At 49.6% G+C, this 22,186-nt stretch overlaps 1 protein-coding gene across 4 annotated transcripts; it reads right to left on the bottom strand.

Annotated features, from left to right (window-relative positions):
• Nucleotides 1–2: 2 nt before the first annotated feature.
• Nucleotides 3–21,932, bottom strand: ezrb (ezrin b). Of its 4 annotated transcripts, none has more exons than XM_023839393.2 (14): nt 21,914–21,932; nt 16,472–16,561; nt 12,001–12,084; nt 8,817–8,912; nt 6,855–7,129; nt 6,553–6,636; nt 6,305–6,451; nt 4,588–4,684; nt 3,470–3,633; nt 2,623–2,753; nt 2,068–2,228; nt 1,839–1,931; nt 1,456–1,701; nt 3–1,214 (listed from the first exon to the last, which is right to left on the bottom strand). In XM_023839393.2, the coding sequence occupies exons 2-14, from the start codon at nt 16,481–16,483 to the stop codon at nt 1,050–1,052; spliced, it is 1,755 nt and encodes a 584-aa protein (XP_023695161.1). In that variant the 5' UTR covers nt 16,484–16,561; nt 21,914–21,932; the 3' UTR covers nt 3–1,049. The 4 variants fall into 4 exon arrangements, with proteins under 4 accessions (XP_023695161.1, XP_023695158.1, XP_023695160.1 ...); XM_023839390.2 differs by lacking the exon at nt 21,914–21,932 and adding an exon at nt 17,304–17,458; XM_023839392.2 differs by lacking the exon at nt 21,914–21,932 and adding an exon at nt 17,252–17,343.
• Nucleotides 21,933–22,186: the final 254 nt, after the last annotated feature.

Genomic DNA, 22,186 nt, shown 5'->3' with positions numbered 1-22,186 from the left:
GAGACCTTTGTCACGGCTTTCCTTTATTATTGCCCATAATGTTGAACACTTCATAAAAAAAAAAAAAGCTTAAATACAGGACAGCAATACAGAGGGGAAAATGTTACGCCGTTTAGATTTCGCACGCTGTTAATTCCTGTAAATTTACATGACGGCACATTTCTTGCTCTACCCAGACAGGGCTGCAAAATCCTGAATCTTAAAAATTAACAGAAGAGAGGTTAAGCTCCAGCCAGGCCCTGGAGTATTTAAAGCATAGTGCTTTGAGGAGAACATCTGTCCACAGCCCCAGGGTGACGGCCACCAGACAGCCTCTGGAGGGTCACGATTAACTGCGAAAAGCTGCGTGACAAAATCAACATCTAACAGCTTCCTAGACTGATTTAATAACATGCAGTCAAGTATATACTAATAAAAAAAAAGTAATAATTTACAAATAAATCTCTTTAAATCAACTATATAGAACACAAATCTACCATTATTTTGGTTCATATAGGAACTTTATAATACAAATTAAATTTGTTATACTGCAATAGCAAAAATATACAAAGTAGGCTGAAATACCCTTTTTGGAATGACCCATATACAAACACTCACCTATGCATGATTCCTGGACATAAACAAGTGGAAGTGTTCAAATATAATGGAAAATAAAATGAATAGATGGTCGGCTTTTCGGGGCAGCTTAGGGCTGTCTTAGGGCAGCTTAGGGCTGATACTCTTTCTGAGTGATCCCTCCATACCCAAGAAGCAGCCCCCTTCTCAGCGGGACACTCGCTGCCACCCTCTCTCACGATTTCACTTTTGTTTTTAGCTACTTGGCTACAAAAAAAGCGGCATTTTTTTTTGTCCGTGTCAGATGTCATTTTGGTGACAGCGATAGCGTACAGATTCGCTAGATCGGGAAAACTCAGTTTGGCACGGCGGTGTTACAGGAACTCTCCGTCGCAGGGTGAAGGGGGCGTGTCTACAGGGTGGGGGGGGTGGGGGTAGTGCAGCGACCACTCAGAAAGGGGCGCCGGGCAGAGCCCGGGTACAGGACGCGGCCATTACAAGGCCTCAAACTCGTCGATCCGCTGCTTGGTGTTGCCCTGACGGATCTGCCGCAGCGTCTTGTACTTGTCGCGGCCAGCACGCACGTTCTCCGTGTGCAGCAGGTCATTCTGGGTCTTCTTGCTCTCGTCACGGGCCTGGGCCAGTTCGGAGGTCAGAGCCTGGGGGGCGGGAGGGGGAGCGAGGAGGTCAGGGTGACTGGGAACTGCCACAGACACAAAGCTACCATGATTTCAGCTCAAACAAAGTAAGGCAATGTCAGTAACGCAGTGTACATGGCAAGATCTGAGCCGGCCATCAGATACACGAACCAGCCAAACCAGGAAATGAGAGATCTGAAATGATATCGAGCTGACACAGAGCGGTGGGTGGGGTTTGAGGGCTGGAGGGGGCGTGGCTCACCTGCAGCTGCTTCTGCACGCGCTCGTTCTTCTCAGCCTCGGTGAGGCGGTCCTCCTCCTTGCGGTGATCATTGATGCCCTCATTCTGGAACTCCGCACTGTAGCTGCTGTTGCTCTCCTCACCGTCCTCCTGCTCGTTGTCGTCCATGAGTTCGTAGACGGGGGGCGGTGGAGGAGGGGGAGGGGCCATCATCACCCCATGGAGCTCCTCCTTGGTCTTTTCCAGGTCCTTCTGAGCTTCTTCGGCCTGAGAGACAATCGGCAGTTTCAAACCCTTCCTGCTCTCAAGTGCCCATTCGGCACGCCACTGAAAGACGTCGGCACACTGAACCACTCGGATGCTCTTTGAGAAGCCATCGCGGCGTGTTGCAGCATCACGCTCACCTTGAGCTGCCACGTGTTGGCCTCCACCTCCTTACGGCGTTTAGCCTCCTCCAGCAGGGCGATCCGTGCTGTGTGCTCCGCCAGCTCCGCAGCCTGACAGAGGGACCCAACTGAGACTTACACACAAACAACACCTCCCACTTCCTGTATAGCTAATCAGGCGGTCAAAAAACTACATTTCCCATGAACCCACCACCCATCCAGGTCACCCCCATCCCCCTTTCCTCACCAGCTGCTCCTGGCTCTTCAGCTGGTCCTCAGCCTGCCTGGCCAGCTCCTCCTTAGCCATCAGCGCGGCCTGGCGATCCACTTCCAGGCGCATGGCGTCGTCCTCTGCCCGCCGGCGCTCCTCCTCCAGCTGAATGGCGCGTTGCATCTGCTCATGCAGTTCTGCAGAGGCAACACAACCGTCAGTGCAGCGACAGCCCGCCTCGGAGCTCAGCCCCAGGGCCCACAGCTACATGCTGCCCAGACCTGCAGGATCCCCGGTGACCCGATTCTCCAACGGCGTGTAAATGCAGAAAGTCTCGGATAGACGCTGGATTTGCTTAATAACTCTGGTCTTTACACTTTAGGACTGAGTTAGACTCAGGTACTTTAGGGATCAGAGAGCAGAGTCAACCAGATGACTCTGCAGATATTAATATCTTCAGCTAATGTGCACAAAGGTCAATCAGGAAATCTGGAAACGATTAACCCCTTACAGCCCGATGAGCGACTGCATCGTCTCGAGACTCCCCTGTAATGGGTGCCCCCCCCCCAGGGCCCTGGTGAGGCCCCTCACCTCTCTCGGCCTTCTTGGTCTTCTCCTCGATGTGGTACAGCCTCATCATCAGCTCCTGTTTCTCTCTTTCCATCTGCTCCTTCTCCCGCTCGATGGCCTCCCTCTTCTTCTTCTCATTTTCCAGCTGGGCTCTGCAGATAAGAGCGACGACACAAAGTGCAGTGACGCGTGGGGGTGGGGTGGGGGGGGGGGTTATAAAGGAGACGCGGCCGGGGGCACTGCCTGGGGATCTGACATTGGAATGGGGAGATTCACGGTGTACTGAAAACTACGGCCATATTGTTTGTTACCAGTGTAGCTGCGGCCAGATGCGGTATTAACACGTGGGTGTTAATCTATGAAATCTTCATATAATTTCATTACAGAAAGACAACTATCCTAATAACTAATAAACTATTTTAAACCTTATAAATCAGAAACTATCAAGGAACTGAATACTATTCACTTTGATTTATTAAAAACCCCTTAAGCTGCTAGTTTATCGGTTGTTAACCGGTGCACTACTGTCACGAGTCCTGTTGAATCACACCGGCTTCATGTAGCGTGCCCGGTAACTGTGTCCAATGTGGAATGTATGCTGTTATCTTTGGTAGATAGGCAGTAATCTCCCCTCCGTCTCCCATTACCTTAAAGTATTAATATTCATTATGTAAATTAACCAACAAAAAAAATCAGTTCCACTCTGTACTGCACATGGCTCAGAGGATCGTAATCTTACACTGGGAACGCAAACGAGGTCCAAGTCCAGCATTATATAGTCTTGCCAATAATCACACAATAGACAGATGCCCACCCCACACCTCCTTGCGCGTGGAAGGCATGCCCCCCCCCCCAGCCCCACCCCTACCTCTCCATCTGCTTGTGGTGCTTCTCATCACGGGCCTGCGCCTTCATCTGCTGCACCTCGATGGTGTCGGGTTTGCGGCGTCGCATGTACAGCTCGTGGTTGCCCATGCATAACTGCAGGATGCGCTTGTTGATGCGCAGTCGGGGGGCATAGAACAAGAAGTCCTGTGGGGGGGGGGCGGGGGGGGTGGCAATGTTATGTGAGGCAGCTCGTGGCGTGAGGAAAAGCAGCGGGCGGAGCAGACGTGCAGCTCTGCATGCCTGCCTCTCACCAAACACGTTAGCAAATCTATTATAAAAATGTGTCATTTGTTCCTGCAAGTTCGTCGGTCTCGGCCGTGTAAAGAAAACCCTCATATTACATAGATGAGAAGCTGAGGTAGTAACTGTTTGACCACAACCTGTTGCATGGTTACTCTGTTTACTTGCAGTTCCCATGGCCTCCTGTAGGTGACACTCTTTCCCAATGTATCACGTTAGCTATTTACAGGATCATGATGCTGACCGCTCACAGTTGACCTGCGCCCTCTGACTGTACCCGTGCAGCGGTTACGCACTCACTGCATGCTGTAACAGCGTTCATGTTCTTCAGTTCACGCCCATGGTTACAACATCCCAGGCTGTTCAACCCAGTAACCAAGTAACCTGGGTCTCCCTTCATAGAATCGAGGGGGATTATCTCCTCGCTTTAGGGCCTGTCAAATGCTGCGGAGCTCATGGGGGTGGGGCTTGCTGGGTGCGGGTGGGGCCTGGTCGGCACCACATGGCCAGGTGTGAGGTCAGTGGCAGGTCAATGACCGCTATGCTATCGGGTCGGGGCCTGCTTTCTGCCGGCGCCATCGGATAGGCAGTTGACGGGACACGCTGGGGACATGCTCAGGTGTGCATTTACACCCAGAGGTCCTTCTTTTACAAATGGACTGTAAATCACATCTATAATATTACTGTGCGAGACAATGGCCAGAGTCTGTTCACTGTGCCACATGCCGACACAGGGGGGACACAGGGTCATTTTACGGTGAGGTAAACAGAGTCTGCTTCTACGGGCTCCCATTAGAGCCCCGCCCATCACGCCGAGCATCATACCAAACGCCGGGGGGGAGGGGGGGTGTCACTTACCGGAGCCTTTTTGTCGATGGGCTTTATGATGAACTTCTTGTCGTTGAAGGAGATGTTCCTGATTTCACTCCAGGGAAATCCAATCTTCGGAGTCAGTCTGAGAAGAGGAAATCAGGATGGGAATAAGAAAACAAAAGCCACTTCAGGCCGGCCAATTAGCTGCCCATTTTCTGCCCATCGAAACCACTATTTATTATGCAGACACTCATTCCTATTCGCGCGAGAATCTGTGGGCGTATCAGTGCTCTCCAATCCCATGCCTGCAAACTAGTACAGTCTGATGCTGGCCTGCGTGTCACACAAAGCCCTGAATCGCGGCATGAAACGCCAGGGCTGGGGAGCCAGACTGCTAAATGACGGGAGCTTTAAAAAGCGACTGAAAAGCCCACGTGCACCAGCAGCAGAAACAAGGGCTGGGGTCAGGGAGGACCCCGGGGTCTGGACGTTCAGCTTGGCAGATGCCAATGCCAGTCAGCTGCCTCTTTACCTACGGCAGGGCGAGAGACCGACAAACCCCACGCCAGCCGAAAACTGACATTTCAGGTATGAAAGGCGTGAGGCGCGTCTGGAGTGATTCACGCATTCCCAGGAGTTTCGACGTTTACAAAGCACACAAACGCAGCTTGAGAGACTCGACGGGCAGGGCCGGCCTGGCCCGGATGTGTGCGTGGGGGACTCGTGCCGCACCGTGGGGACCCGGCCTCACAAAGGCCGCTCTGTCGCCATAAAAGCGGCCTTGTGTCCGTGCGGGCGGGTGGCGGCGGTGGGGCCCCAAGGGTTAAGCGCCTGGATCCGTCTCCCTGGGCCCCGGCTCTGAGGCCGGCCCCACATTCTTAAGGCCAGCGCTGCCTGAAAAACCAGTCCGGGTAGCCATGGTTACGGCAAGAGCGAGGGCACTGCAGGAGAGAGGCATTTGTTCTCTGAGCCCAGACAACACTGCACCCAGTGTGTGTGTGTGTGTGTGTGTGTGTGTGTGTGTGTGTCTCACGCTCTACTAGACCCGAAAACCATGGATTTCTCCACAAAAGGTTTCAGTGTGACCATGTTAAAAAGAACAGCTGTCAAACCACGTTGATCAAGTTAGTAAAGATGCTGAGCAGGAACATAACAGAAGGTCTGTGTAATGGGTGACAATTTCAGGGGATTTCCCCCCCCCCCCCCCCCCGAGATGGAATGACACCCAGAGCCCAGCCCACGGAGGTCCGAGTCAGCCTGAGCTTTAAATACACGCCTGCGGATATCATGGCTCAGAGAAACTCAGGTCACTGACCGCGGTGGCACAGTCATGTTTGTCCGAAGCTGCGGTCCACGGCCCTGTGACGGACTGGGGGGGTCAGTGACTGACGGGACGCGTCCGCCGACAGGGAGAGCCTCTAACGGCGGCTCCGAGCAGCAGCCCTGCTGGGCCTGGGCTTTAATGGCAGAGCCTTAGACCGAGCAGCCTGGAGACACTTTTCAGGAAATGTTCACATAAGCAAAGATGTTTAAAAAAAAAAAAAAAAACTGAATAAATGTAGTTACAGGCAGCCCAGCCCGAGATGGGCACTGGGACCCTCCGCCACCCAGACTAGGATAAGCATACTGAAGACGGCCAGATGGATGGATGGACAGACGCAGTATATGGACAGGGGAGTCTAGCAGAGATTAACCCATAGCTGCTTGGTGAGCTGTGCGATAGACAGACACTCGACACAGTTGGGGTCTGGGGGCGACTCACCTGTCCTCCTTCTCATAGATGTTGAGCCCCAGGGCGTCCACGCCCAGCCACAGCTCGGTGCCCTTCTTGTTCTTGATGTCAAAGTAGTTGACGCCGTACATCTCCAGGTCCTGCGCTATCTTCAGGTACTCCAGCATGGCGTCCTCCCTGAAACCCGACACGAGCCCATGAGAGGCGGCGCTGGCCCGAGATGACCCGCCGTGTCGGCGGGGCCGGGCCGCGCTCAGTGACGGCCTCGCTCGGCTTACTTCAGCATGCCGCGGTGCTCCTCGTGCCACACCTGGATCCGCTCCTCCCACTGCTCTCGGGAGAGTTTGTGTTGCTCCAGCACACTGAGGGCAGAGAGATGGGGGACTTTAAGACCAGGAGGACACCACTGGAACCAGCACTGGGTTATGGGGAAACCCCAGGATACTCTGACAGCATCCACAGTTTGGTCGTTTTGGTCATCGATAACACAACGTGACGCTAATCACTGATGGTGCCCCCATTTTGCGGCCTAGAGACTGGTCAGCTGCCCCCTTGTGGTCCTCTGGAGACAGGCACTCACCGCTGGGGCAGCAGGCGGTCAGAAGTGAGGTATCCGGCGCGGTGCACGTCTTTGGCGAAGTCCCCGTGCTTGGCCTGGACGGCGTAGGAGGCAAGCAGCACGGCCGTCTCCGGGGGACAGTAGATCTCGTCGGTCAGGATGGCCTCCTTCACCTGCATGAAGAACAGCTTCTGCGTGATGTCCTGGATCAGCTCCTCGGACACGTCTTCTGGGAAGAACTTGGCCCGGAATTTGAACTGCAGTGGGTTCTCCTTCTTCACGTCCTGGGATGCCACCTGGGGAGCAGAGGGGAAGGGGAAGATAGGGCCATCTGTTCGCCATCACTGCCACTTGCTGCCAGCCTGCGTCATGCCAAGGACGTCCGGGGTAGGATCTAAGCATCCTCTAAAAGCCCCGAGTCCCTACGGATGACACTGCTCTCAGATGACATGCTGTGAGGACGCTGCTCCCACTGCGACTCTTATGTCCCAATTACTCATTTACGCTACATTAACTTAGCAGATGTTTCTATGCAAAATGACGTGCATGCTTTTGAGAAAGTGGGGTCAGATAATCCCCAATTGCTCCGAGGACTAAGGGCCCTGGCTCAAGGGCCCAATTGTGAAATCACTCTGCCGACCCTGGGATTTGAACCACCAACCTTCTGATCACAAACACAGCATGCTAACCGACTGAGCCACACCATCATTCACGTCAGGGCGAGATACGAGTTATAGGTAAAGCGCTATGCAGGATTCTGCTAAATCCTGTGCTGGCTGGGAGAGCTTCGAGCCAAATGGTCTCCTGCCCAGAAGGTCCTCAGGGCCACACACACATGGGAGTCAGACACTCCGCACTCTTTGGGGAATTTCACAACCCCAGGAAGAAAAAAAAAAAAAAAAAAAAAAAAAAGAAGCTCAGCTCCGACGACTGGAGAACATGAAGCTTCAGTCTTTAATTAAATGGCACCTGGGCAGCCAGCTGACCTCTGCACGGCTAAACGGCGTCCGCTGACACCCAATGGAACCCGACACCCGAGATCTTCACCTCCTTACGCGCAGTGGCGGCCTCACTGAACAATATCCTCCACAGGGGGCAGCTTCACTTACTGATGGCATTTTTTAATTAAATATTTCAGCTGACGGCTTGGGCTGATGGAGGGGATGAAGATCAGCCACATGCAGGGGAACCGACAGCAGGCGAGAGCCGACAGTGTCAGTCTCTGCAGGCTGAGGCTTCATTTACACTTTAGTCAATGCATTAAATGTCAGTCCGTTCAGGAGCGTGCTGCACCAATTTAGAAACTTTCGGCAGACGCCGATAGCGATAAGCAGCTAACCTCTGATCGCCACAGATCTGCAGAGAACCTGATGTTACTTCCTAAGATCTCGGCAATGTGTAACAGCCGTATATAATCAGGCAGTGAGATGTCAGGGAAGTCGCTCCGACTTGGGAGGTTCTAAGTGGCGAATAAGCTGACGGAATCCCTCGTCCTCCATTACGGAAAATAGACTGCACTGGATGATCCGCTATCTCCACTATTTTAGTAACTAATGTCTCAAGCTCTGGTGCTATTAACTTTGAATACTGCCTAACGTCTAAATATTGTGTCAGTCATGATCGATATTGCTACCCATCGGACCGATGCCAATATTTTGATTTTTAAACGATAATTAGCTGATGCCTTTACGTAAACTCAGTGCTCCCCACTCTGGTCCTCGGGGACCCACAGTGGGTCCAAGTTTTTGCTCCCTCCCAGCCAGACAATCCACAGTCCTAAAACGCAGACTGTCTGCAAGTCCCCAAGGACCGAATCAGGAAACACCGTATTAAATACATTGTGCGTCTCTTGTTCAGGACATGACGGTTCCATTGAGATGAAACCCCGGAACACAGAGGGGCCCCCGCATCGTCCCCCGTTCGGGCCCCTGCCTGCCTCCCAGCGGGCTGTGAAAGACAAACAACGGCTTCAACCTTCCTTACTTTTTTATCGAGTTTCAGCCAGGTGTGATATCCCTTGCTGTCCATGTACTGAAGGCCAAAGTACCAAACCTCCCGCAGACCGATGGTCTTGACCACCTGTGAGGAATGCAGACCGTGAGCTTAGGGTTAGCGGGTTAGGCGGTCAGGATAACCGGTAGCTTTGGGTTAACCAAGGAACAAAGTCATCACAGAGAAGGTAACAGCACACAAAGAAACAAGGCAAGCATCGTGATGGACCATCCAGGTTAACTGGCAAGCAGCAAGAAGATTCGAGAATTTGGAATGAAGTAAAGAAGCTAAAACAAAGTTAGAAAAGTATCCACTAATCATTCACACCTGAATCAATAAAACATCAAACATGAAAGCAATAATATTCACAATCTACAATATATTGACCTGTTTGCATGTGTATGTAATGCAGCGATACAGAACAATTATAAATTACACACACAGGTATATATACAGGCAGACACACACAGGTATATACACATACACTTGCATATAATACACAAGCCCAGAACACCAACTGCCCTTAAAAGCATCAATAGAAAAACAGCTGTACAGATACATATTCCTATATATGAGGGTATATAAATCAGAGGAAGAGGAAGTGTTATGCCAATGGGCCATCATTGGGAACACCCAAATTAATGAAAAATCCATGTAATTAATAAAGCACGGGGCGTCGCACGCTGAGGGTTAATCACAGTCTTCCAGACGGGGTCAGATGTCAGGCCCGCCTAGGTGAGGAGGAGGCCACCCAGAGCGAGGGCAGTCACCGACCGTGTCACTCGATAGCGCCCGTCGTCATCGCACGAGGACGAGCAGACGTGGATAACGTGCACCCCAGGCACCGAGAACAGCAGCGTGTCGCTGTTCAGGCGTTCTGAGGAACGCGAGCACCTAAACCCAAACGGCCACTGCAGGAGTGGAACCCGGAAGTGGAGGCTCTCCGGCCTGCCTGCGGATTCCTCGGGGGGGGTGTCAGGGGGGCGCGGAGGAGGGGTACACACATGCCGCGGTGACCTCGAAATGAGGCAGCTGGCATACGAGCCAGTCCCAGATCCTCACGCCAATGAAAGACTCTGTAGATGGGGCCGGTGCAGTGGAGCCGGACCAAGCGGGCAAATCAACTCCCGGCAGAAACTGGAGAGCAGCACTCTTCCTCAGCACTGACCACTGATTAAATACTTCTGGACACAATCAGCCCATTCATGCGGCCGTTTGCCTTGGGACGGATGGGGGGGGGGGCAGGCCTCAATGTAGGATTCATGAGCGCTGGAGTAGGTGCAGATGGCATTTTATCTTATATTATGAAAATGGTGTCAGCTAGCATAACGCTAATGATACAATCTAATGGGCGAGCCAGCGTTTGCTATTCACAAACGCACATCGTAAAAGGACATCAGAGGGTGGCTCCCCCAGATAAGGAGGAAGAGGAGAAACCAGAGGCCGGAATGGCATTCCAGAGGCCGCTCCGCTCCTGCTCCGAGCTGAAGGGAGTTTCTGAGAGTGACGCCACTCTCGAGCGCAACAATCGAAGACAAACTCAAGCTGAAGTAGATAAAGCCTCACTGGCAGCATTAATCGCAGATCCCTTATCCGCGGACGCGACAGCGGGGTCTGGATTGGCGAGTCTCGCTGGTATGAGAGCCCCAGCTGGGCTCAACACAAGTGGCTGGGGGGGCAGGGGGGGGGTTAGGGTACACAGGAGGGCCGTCAAAAGGGATCCCAGGCGGAAACACCAGCCGTGACGGCGCCGGACACAAACCACGCCGTTTTTCACACGGGCCCGTACGCGGAGGTCAGGGAGGGGCTCGGGGCTGGAGGACTGAACACTCAGCATTTCCAGCTGGGCAGAAGGGCGGGGCCAGCACTCAGGCGGGGACGACAGCGGCCATTAGGGCCACGCGAACGCCCTCATTACATCACCTTGCGGCCTTTCCATGCTTCTTAAGTCATCTGACTGCTGCAGCTCATAGCAACATCAAATTTGACCTCAGACAGTGGAAATTAAACCTGTTTCTCTGATAAAATCTTATTAAATATATAAAAGTACGTCACGACCGAGACGAGATTCGGTACCTGGCCATACTCGGCACGCTGGTTCCACTTGATTAATTCTGGGGTACCGAGTACGGAGCGTCACCCTACACCCCCCGAGTAGGGCCCACACAGCCTCAAAAGCATCCCAAGACTCACATCAGAGCTAAAAATCTGACATTCTTCTGACAAACCCGTCAGGTAGGTACCGGTTCCGCCTGAGTACGCCCCGTGGGCTTCCGTGGTGACAGAAGCGCATTTTTTCACATGTGGAATGCCCAGCAGTATCGGAAGCTTCATTTCAGGGGACGCGTCAGCGAGAGGAAGGTTCTGAACTTCCTGATGCACCGCGCCCAGCCGTCAGCCCAGGGCCCAAGCTGGCCGTGCAGCGTCCCTCTGGCTGCAGGGTCCCTCTGGCTGCAGGGTTCCTGACGATTCAGCTTCCTGGCCTCCCGCCCGCCTGTCACCCCTCTAATGCCCAGCCTCGCCCGTTTGTGTGCAGATAAGCCCTTATCATTGCCCAGGGCCTCTGTTGTGCTGTAAACTGTGGAGGCTTCCCGTTTTCAAGGCCTAGCTGAGACGGGGGGAGCGCAGGCCTGTTCCTTAACGACCGTTTGCATGGAGCCCCGTCCGAATTCCCAGCTTCACTCTCTCTGATCATTCGATCCCAGTAGGGCAGTGCAGGGGCTCCGCCAAAGTCTTTGGCCCGAACAGAGAGGAACAGGCTGGGTTCCGATTCTGCACATCTACATGTACAGCCGGAGACAGTCCAGATTTTGGTGGCAGGCCAGCTTGAATAGACTGGACAACTACTTTTCCATTTCCAGATTTAAATGGTAAATTGCTCTTTAATTGAATCCTCTGCCAGTCCAGGCTGATTCCATATCCAGGATAATATTTATTTATGGGCAAAAAGGTTCTAGGACAATATAGATCTTCAGAAGCAAAACGCCACACAAATCAGCTGATTATCTGCGCCGTGACTGCTGCGTAATGCTCTTAGCACGGGCGAGTCGGACAGCAACCGGCACTGGGAAGCGTGTATGCAGGAAATAGGTAGGTAACGTGCGTCCAGAGAAGAGAGGTGGATGAACAGCAGATCACGAGGCGGGGAGGAAGAGCGGGTGAAGGTAGCACAGACCTGGTCGAAGAGCTGCTTCCCCGTGGTGCTGGGCTGGATGGCAAACTCCAGCTCAGCGTCCATGGTGGTGACGCGGACATTGACCTGTGGGGATAGAGAGGCCGTGAGCGGGGGCCGCAGAAGGTACTGGGAGGGGCGAAGTGGTATTGCTGCAGCACTGCAACCAGGAGATGGACGGATGGAGCATCGCAATCAACCCAGCACTAACGCACTCCAACACAGGCTCTCCGCGCCATAAGGAATGTTCTACAAACCAACAGCAGCACAGCAAGGCTGTGAAAGAAAGGCATCCCTCACTGCCCTTCAGTTAGAGTAGAACCAGACTCTTGTCTGTCTGAGGTGCTTTGGAGTCAGGTTTTGAACAAACGCCAACATCAGTCACCAGAAGAGCCCCTAAATCCACCACAAATGAGCTCCACATTGGCGTATCTTACACAACTTAAAGTGAAAGCAGCGTCAGAGAACTCGCAGGTTAAGAACGGGACTGTATTTCGCGGTATGCTGGGGTGGAAAAAAAAAAAAAAAAACGTAATATCATTGAATAAAAAGCATAATCTCAGGGCGTCTCACACAGAGTGACGATGTGGCTCAAACACTGGCAGTAGGAGGGGAGCAATTGGGGCCCGTGGGAGGGATTAATAACAAAAAGATAAACACCCCCGGCTGTACCATGTGACCTGTGAGGGCCCCGCCCATAACAAAAAGGTCTTACTTAATTCTGACTCTGGACAAGAGGCAGAGGCCATCACACACACACACACACACACACACACACACACACACACACACACACACACACACACACCGTGTAAAGCATGAGGGACGTTTGCATATAACACTGGCAGCGAGCAGGAGCTACGACAGTCCATCTCCCATCTCAGCGAAGCACCTCCCACCTGCGGGGCTGGCTAATGGAGCCACTCCGCCTTGCGCCTCCTCCCTGCTGCCCACGCCGAGTAGCTGAACGAGGTCAGGGGGCGTTTGGGCTTCGCCAAGAGGCACAGCCATGGCTAAACGCCGAACAGGAACAGACAGAAAGACTCTGCACCTCAAACTATCACTGATCACACACACACACACACACACACACACACACACACACACACACACGGGGACAAGGAGGGCAGCTACACTGGGAGCCCAGAATCACAAAAGGGGGCAGTTTGGGGTGGGGAGGGACGCAGCCTGGATCCATCGTTAGCATTAGCGTGTCTAGAGGGGGGGGGATCCTACTTCTGGGAAATGGCATGCAGGGGGTGGGGGGGGGGGGATCCATTAACATGGCAAAACAAAGAATGCCTTTCACTGCTGCCCTGCCGGGCTTCCTCCAGCAGCAGCGGGGGCTGATGGCTGCGCAGAGAGGGGCTGGGAAACACTACATCACCCTCATTTACGTTACACTGGAAAGACGCCCCGCAAACACCATGCCGGTCATCTCCGGATGAACGGTGCCACGCCGAGTGCACACAGACACGCGGGGCACCGCCCCTGTGCCGCCCAGCCCGCGCCAGCGCCGGCTATTTCCTGAACGCCGTTTGTTGGCAGCTGCTGGATGCCTTTTGTTTATACGGAGGGCCATCTTTGTTGTGAAACAGAATCTGCCTTTCGCAGGCTGCTGACAGATGTCCTCCCGGCGAGAGGCGCCGAGGGCCACGAGGCCGAGCTTCCGGCTGACGCGACGGTGGGCAGGTTAGCAGACAACGGGGGGGGGGGGGGGGGGGGGTTTGCTGGATGTTTCTATGATGTCATGTTGCGATATTGGATCCCATCGCCGGGAACCGACTGCACGGTCCGATAATCGGGGGTGGGGGGAATCAGTGAAAGAGTGAAACCAGGAGGAGGAGGGGGGGTAACTTCAAAGCGAGGAACAAACAAGGCTGGGCATTTTCATGCCAGACAGGTGTCAACAGGGGGGTGGAAGGGATCACAAAGCAGGACACAAAGATCACACGGTCCCTGTCGGGACTGGCCGATGAAGCGGATCCCTCATCCGGACCCGAAGGTGAATAATATTTAAACTGCGTTTAAGCCACACAGAGAAAAAGTGGTTAATGAGTAGATCCCGAAGCGCTGGGGCCCGACTGAAGGTCACCTCACTCCATAGCCTCAAAGCCCGTCACTAAAGGGCTATATAACCGTCAAAGGATTCATAGGACCAGCACCAGGCCGGAGGAACGTTTTTACTGCTAAAAATAGCTGACAATTCAATTCAAATGCTGTCAACTGAAACTTTTTTTTTTTCCTTGCACAGTGGGAAAGGAAAAGGGGAAAAAAAACCACAGGACATTTTAATGAACGTGTACCCATTTCTATGGCAACGATTACTCAAAATCGAGAGCTGGGGATTGGATTAGCATCTGGTTTAAACAAACAAACCCCGTCGACATGGACAGGCACCAGAATCCGTACATCCGACACTGCGGACGGTTACGTCCTTTGAATAACATTCTCTGCAGGCGTATCACCATTATACACTGATCAATTATTCAGGTGAACAAATGGTGACCACAATGGCCGCGGACGCAAAAAGAAACACCCATGCGAGTCGATAAATGCCACACCTCTCATCCGTCACAGGCATTTCTGCAGCGTGACTCAGTGTGCCAGTTTCAGAGAGACTTCATGTACTTCTAGTAGGAATGGGACATGGCCGGCATGGGCGATGGCCATCTTTATAGCTCACTGCAGCCCTCCCGCCAATGGCACACTTATAAATAAATTAAGCACTGTATTACATTCCAAAAAAATGATGTGCAAGCACTTTCCTATAATGAATTTAAAATTAGTGTGGACTTTCAGGAATGCATTCACCCAAGTAAGGCCTTCCTGCGTAAATGTAATCTGAACTTTCAAAGAAAATACCTTTCATTTCCAAGTATATTTAGAGAGAAAAATCAGCACTGGTGTTTAACCAGAAGAGTGTTTGATTGTGTGCAACAGGACAGAGAAAGCAGGTCCTATTTAAAGCACCGGCCATTTTGCATTTATAGCAGTGCATCCAGGGGAAGACACACACTGTCACACTGATGACCTCATTTCCAAGGCAACACTCACAACAGCCGGAACGTGCTTCTAAACAAACCAGCAGCACATTTCAAAGCCGGGGTTCAAAAGGCGAGAGCCAGCCAGCCGAAAAACTGGCACATATCAACAGAAAACAGCAATGTCCGTAGCTCAGTGTTCCCAGCACAGAGATCACGCATCCTCGCTAAAGCTACCTGCGTGGCGTTTTAGGTTTTACTGAAACTGACTAGAAAAACTGCAGTACGCAATTTCCAGTTTTGAAAGAATGCACGTTTTTAAAAGGTAAGAGGCCATAAGTTTATATGACACTGCGTTACGACAGAACAACTATCCCTAAACAGCAGCTTAACGGGTCGCCACACTGCAGCATCACACGTTTAATGACGCACATTAAATTATGGTCCCAAATCGACTCGATTTCAATTACAACCGTGACGAAACTAAACTAATACACAAGGATGAAACGAATCCCAATCATCACTGAACACCCGGACGACTGACATACCCCCCTAACAGCAGAGAGCAGGTCTCCATCAGCAATACAGTAAAATATTGATTGTGCAAATAACTTCATTTCAAAACATAAATGTAAATGATGACAGTTTGATAGTGGGAGTGCTATGACGTCAGGATGACACAAAGAAAGGCAAAAGGTGTACATAGGGTGGCTAAATTGAACCCACGTCAACGTGACACACCTTGGGACTAGATGCAGGTCAGTATGGCAGCCAAAGACAGCCCCTGCTCTGCCGTCTGGCCTGATCAGTGCTGGGAGGTTGTCTGTGACGTCCTGCTGAACTTCCTGATCGGGAAAAATCACCCTCTCTGTCCTACTTTCCTATTAACTGCCTTTAAGGTAACTGCCAGCAAGTACTCTGACCAACATATACGTCGCCATTAAAATATTTTCCATTTTGCCCACAGGAGAAGTGAAACTCCATCACAGACTATGAAACCATTGCCTTACATTTTTTATGGTGACATTTCAGAGGCATAAGTGGGGACTTATTACTAAATGATTACATAATTATCTATAGTTTATAATGAAGGCGCTGGACTAGCATAAAAACGACTTTCAGAGAGAGAGAAAGCAGCCAATTTCCACATATAAATGACATTCAAAATGAGAAATACGGGCTTTACAAAGTTGAGCAATCAGCCCAGAGGTCGGACGCGTCTTCACCGCAATGCCTGTTAAGCCTGTTAAACTTTACACAGCAAACTAATCCATAACAACCAGTTAAGACTAAAAGCAGGATATTTCTCAATCAATCCTAGCGGGAAAATAAAAAGTATCGTTTAAATCAACCCCTAACCCAGATATACATAGTGGGTTACTAACCCATCTTACGGGATGTTTCATTGCAGAGTATGAGCTGCCCAGACGTCAAAGCAGATACGAGGGGGGAAATGTCACGGAAATGAAACGACATTAAAGCATATTTACCGGCTTTGGCATTTTCGCTCGCTGTTCTCGGCGAAGACGCGGAAAGTCGGGCTCCTTGAGACAGACGGAGGCACAGCCGAGGTTCTTCCTCTGAAATGAAAGAAGAGAAACAGGTTTGAAAGAGCGCAGCCGAAGGACGTCCCCTTTAAAGACGGGATGGGGAGTGAATGAATCAGCCCGGCGCTCCCTCCCGTGAATCACGCCCGCCAGCCTCCCTCCCCCTTAATCATCATTATAATTAGAATTAAAATTATTACTACGTTAAGTTCAATCGAAGTGGGCTGGGCGCCTAGTCCATCGCCGGAGTATTTTAGAAAGGTCCCGACTTAGAGCTATAAGGGACACAAAGGAGGAGGCGTCCCAGCAAACTAAACTAAGCTAGAAAAAAAGAAATAAAACTTTCCTGCTATGTAAATTTCTAAAAAAGAATTCCCTGCGGTAATTCAGTTTGGGCGAGCTGGGGGAGGCCCTTGTGATCGTGGCGGATCCCCGAAAACGCAAAAACCTTTTAAAACTCTATTTTTTTACAGGATTAATCTCTTGCTGAAGCTCCGCGGTCAACAGGCAAACGGCACCGGTCAGATCTGCGTGAACCGTCGCTAAAGGCACAAAGTTTAAAGAAAGAAAAAGGCTCTTTGTTAGTAAAAACCGAAAGCGGCTGCTGTGTAAAAAGCCCCCGTCAAATTCCCCTAATCGGCCCTGAAAGGCACCCGGCCGCGTCCCGCATTAATCCCCAGGCACCTGTTGATCAATTACTGATACATTTCACGGGCAGCCCACCGCAACGCCCCGGCTCTCGGCCCTGGGACCCCTGATGCGGAGCTTTTCTCACCGCCACAAAAACAGCAGGTGTGCCTGGAACAGGTTCCCCTCCCCCCCACGCCCAGCCGGTGACCGAGGCACGGCAATATGGCCGACGGCTTGTGGGGCGGCGTGCCGGGCTCCAGGCACCGCGGCCGGCCAGCAGAAGGCGACACCGGTCACAGCGACTCCCAGCAGGGCGCAGGGAAAGGTGTGAAGCTGTCGCGGATAGACTGCGTCGATGATACACAATGTACTTCTAATAGAATGCAAAGTGATTATTTTAAGTGTTTATTTTTCTAAGACTTGACTTATTCAGTACAGCTGAGCGTAAGAATTCTACGTGTTACTTTGGTAGAAGCGCCAGTTTTGATGACGGCCCCAAGTTCTGTGTCTGCACTGAACAATGTAAACATTCACATTTGCATATCCGCCTCAATTAGACGACACGGTGTGTCCAGGCCCCCCGATTTTCTAGCTATACCCCTGCACGTGTCCCAAGCTCCGTCACTTTAAATGCTGCCAGAGACCTCCTTGATACGTAATCTCCATTCTTATCTAAGAAGTTTAAGATACAACACTGAAAGGTACTCATAGATTTAGTGTTTGTAACCCATATAACAAAACATTTCACCTCTTTTTTCTTTTTTTCATAAATTTTAATTACTTTTGGATAGCTCCTAAGTCTGGCTGTTGTGTTCCGTTGCTTGTTTGTTTTATTTTTGGGAGGGGATATTTAGATTTTTTTCTAAAAAAAGGGTACTTTCTGTTTTTCCTCTAAAGATTCTGTAAAAACCAAAAGATACACATTTATTTTAGCTGTTTGGGAGTGCTAGAATGTTTGGTATGTGTTAAAAAAAGTTTAAGTTTTACATCTTTTCCATATTATATGTGCGGGCCTAATTACTCTGCTCCGTGTTGCATTATGGCTATACCATCAAATTGATTTACTTGTTCATGAGAGTATTTATTCACATCATCATCATCATCCTTCTTCAGCGTATCACATTTTCCATTTCACATGTCTATCCTAAATTGGTGTCTCTGACTTGAAAGGTAGGAAAAAATGCATAACAACCCACCCTGTACATTGTATCAAACAGCCCAGCATTGATGCTGGTTGTAACAATGCACCAGAGGATGTTTGACTGTTGATCACCTTTTGTTGAATTAAGTGATGAGGTTGACCAGGATGTCCATGTTTACCGAAGACTTAAAGCTTTCAATTTATGTTTGAATGACTCTTATGATTGGCTGATGCTGAGAGTAAAAAAAAAAAAAAAAGGTGATGACCAGAGAGAGTCTCCCCAAGCTGAGATCAGGCTCAAACACCTGGACAGGTGGCAGCGGTTGGCGTCTACGGTTTGAAGCCTGCTAGCAGGTTAACTACTTTTATTGACTTTATAAGCTTTATTGCACCAAAATCTGGTTACCTGACCTTTATTTATACATATATTTATTTATTAATTGTATATATTTCTATTTCTAACTGTAATTTTATGCTATTTTTAATTTCTGTTTTTTTTTCTCTTGGCAGTGTGTTTTATTGTATACTCCATGCGACCACTTGCACTTTTTATAATTCACGAAATAAAAAAAAGATTGATGTTTCTATAGCGCCTTTCACTACACAGTCATGCCAAGGCATTTGACAAGTGTGTGATAATCCATTACCACATCATTTATGCAAAACATGAATGTGTAAAACAGGGAAAAGGGGGAAAGGGAATGGCAGAAAAGAGAAGAATAAAAGGATTCTGATTCTGATTGTCAATATGGTTCACAAGGCCACTGTGAAAATGGTAACTCATTTCAGAGCAATGTGCATTAATTAAAGTGAGAGCGGTGTGGGTTCTGACGTGGCTGAAGTCACATGTCCTGAGCTTTCAATTCTGCACCCTGCCACTCCCTCTGGAACAATGAGCTAATCTTCTGCTTTTCTAGTAATTCCTTCCCCAAAACCATGAAAATAATAAGATCCATTATCTGTCTTTGTGGTATTTTCTCAAAGGTTAATTACAAACAAAAGCTTCCCCGTGTCCAGATTATTCTTAACAGTGCGTAACCACCAAACTCATCCAAGGCATTTACACCTTGGGTCATCATTGGAGGTAAGGTTAGGGTTAGCGTTAATCAAGTACTTTAGAGGTGAACCAACAGCTGTTTGCAACCTTCACTGGTTCACTTCTTAACCATTGGCCTCTGTGATTAGGTAAAAAATAAATGAAATGGACAAAAACTGGAACTTAGTGATTTTTTTTTTTACTTGCGTTGACAAGGATTGCCACACATTCATGCTCTGGACACCTTATCAGATAATCATTCAGTGGTTACTTCATTAGATACCGTTATGAGATACCAGGTAAGACCCGCATTATTAGGCATCCCTACGCAGTGCCGGGTAGGACCCACACTATTAGGTACCCCTATGCAGAGCCGGGTAGGATCCGCTTTATTAGGTACCCCTACGTGGTGCCGGGTACAACCCGCATTATTAGGTATCCCTACGTGGTGCTGGGTAGGACCTGCTTTATTAGGTACCCCTACGTGGTGCCGGGTACAACCCGCATTATTAGGTATCCCTACGTGGTGCTGGGTAGGACCTGCTTTATTAGGTACCCCTACACGGTGCCGGGTAGGACAGTACTTTTTTTCCGCAGAACCACTTAAGCGTTGATGAGCTATTTGTTCAGAGAAGCCTTTCTGAACACCACTGTTGTGTTGAGCTGTTATCACTTGTCGTCTTTCTGTTAATTTTCACAGGTCTGGTGATTCACTTCTGACCACTGTCATTATGAGGTACTTTCAACCACAGAAATGCCCTGAATGTTTATTTAATCCAAGGATCGTCCCTAAACTCTAGACGCCATAGTGTGTGAAAATCCCAGGTTGTTTCTGAGATACTGTAACCTGCACTTCTTGTTCCAACAATCACATGACAGTCAAACAGGGTGACCAGATAATCCATGTCAGGGAGGACACTCTGAGCTAGGACAGGATTTGTAAACTACCATTTCAATTAAAAGGACCTGGATCTCAGTTAAGCACCGAGTTCTTGCTGTGTGCTGATTGGTCAGTCTCCTATAATCATGCATATGCCACTAATGTTAATGCATAACAACTAGATGAGTTTTTCAATCAAACCAGTTAAAGCACAAGAAGATGTGAGCTATTTAGCTAAACACAGGTGCCTTTCAGTTTTAAAGTAGTTTGTAAAACCTGGAGTAGCTTAAAGTGTCCCCCCTGACATGGATTATCTGGTCAGCCTACAGTCAAAATCTGTGGTGTTTATGTTCAGTTTCAAGGACTTTATTCCCTGTTAGGAGGCTGTTTGTTTAAGGACCTCATGTACATAATAAAGTGGCCATTGTGGAATGGTTTTTCTCTGATACCCACAGGCCGAAGATACCCATACAAGTAGGCCTATGCCATTTCAGACCCATGACAGTGTAACACCCGGCTGGTTTATGCACTGAATTGAGCATCACTTTGAATGAAGACATTCCAAAACAAGTACATGTAGCCTAAATGTCAGCCTTAGGAACCATATAATACACGCTTAGAGTTATTGCTATGTGAGGGCCACTTAAAAGACAAGAGATCTCCCACACAGCTGGAAGCAGATTAAAATGTATTTTACGATTTAAATTTTTTTTGCGATACATGCAGGCTAGAGTTCCTTGGGTTTCCACAAAGCGCTACAGTTCATCTATGGAGGACGCGGTTAGGAAACAATGATGCCGGAGCGCATTTACCGTCAGGCTGATTTGCTATTTCTGCTTCGAAGCAGGGCTGACGGCGGGTGGCCGCACACACGCCCATGCCTCAGCCTCAGCGGAACAGTAAATTGGGTGGGAAGGCGCTATACACGGAAACCGACCAATGGCGAAGCGCGATTAAAAATAGAGCCATATATATATAGCGTAACCACTGTAAAGCCAGCAGCCACCTGTGAGGGACAGGTTACAAGTGTGTCGCGGGCGCAGTCATGCGCAAGCCAAGTGCCCTAGTAAACAGTCATTTTTAGGGTGACGAAAACAGGTCACTTTACGCAATACTAGGCACCATTTCACCTACTGACGCTATTATTATATATAGCGTATATTTTCATAGCTACTAACAATTAATATTAAGCAGGAATAACGAGAAGGCTAAAAGCGCAGGAATGATCGGAATGCGCCGCAGCTTGTAAAAGTTTGCATTTTAAAACAGCTTGGCTTGCTTTTGTTAAAAGATATTAAAACTGAATATCGAACCTGAAACTTTCCCGCACTGCGAAAACAGTGCATGTAGGAATGTGATTGAACCATCTTATCTCATAATTTAGACTTTAAATCTCATAGTTATTACTTATTATCATTATTATGACTCAGTATCCCATAATATCGACACAGTATCTCATAATTACGACTTAATATCCAGCAATGTTTTTTAGTATGGCGGAAACGGACTTCCATATGTTAATGGCGCCCTAATAAAAATGACACCGCCCATTTTTGGATTTAGGAAGCATTTTTAATGTTAAACTTTCTTAACTAACGATAAGAACAGCTAAGGAATAGTCCGTACCCTGCGTAATCTCAGCCACCGCAAACACGCGCCACTCCCAAGTCTAACTTCGTCCAGCTCTTATTTACTTACTTATTCGTGGTAATGAATGGAACCTTTTTTCAAGAGGCCTTTTTCTTAATCTTCTATCAGTGTATACGCTGACACATCGGCTTCCTTTCTTTTCCTTAAATTAACCATTAACAACTTCCAGGGCTGGTCATCGTGCCTGTTTATACCCTGAGACGCAGATCAGCTGCATTGTCACCTCAGTATGTTTTCTCAGCTCCATCCGCACATCGCAGACTGCAGCTTGGCTGTATTTAACCTCGATCTGACTAACTTCATTACAGACCTCTAAGAAGA

The sequence above is a fragment of the Paramormyrops kingsleyae genome, chromosome 19, assembly GCF_048594095.1.
Source record: "Paramormyrops kingsleyae isolate MSU_618 chromosome 19, PKINGS_0.4, whole genome shotgun sequence".
Lineage (NCBI taxonomy): Eukaryota > Metazoa > Chordata > Actinopteri > Osteoglossiformes > Mormyridae > Paramormyrops > Paramormyrops kingsleyae.
The sequence above is the reverse complement of the archived record's forward strand: the minus strand, read 5'-3'. Positions and strand labels throughout refer to the sequence as shown.

Excerpts from the sequence above, each read along its gene's own strand:
- ezrb (XM_023839393.2), bottom strand. Across the intron at positions 1,702-1,838 it reads CCAACACGTGGCAGCTCAAG|GCCGAAGAAGCTCAGAAGGA; the intron begins GTGAGCGTGATG and ends ATTGTCTCTCAG. Across the intron at positions 1,215-1,455 it reads GCGTGCAGAAGCAGCTGCAG|GCTCTGACCTCCGAACTGGC; the intron begins GTGAGCCACGCC and ends CCCGCCCCCCAG.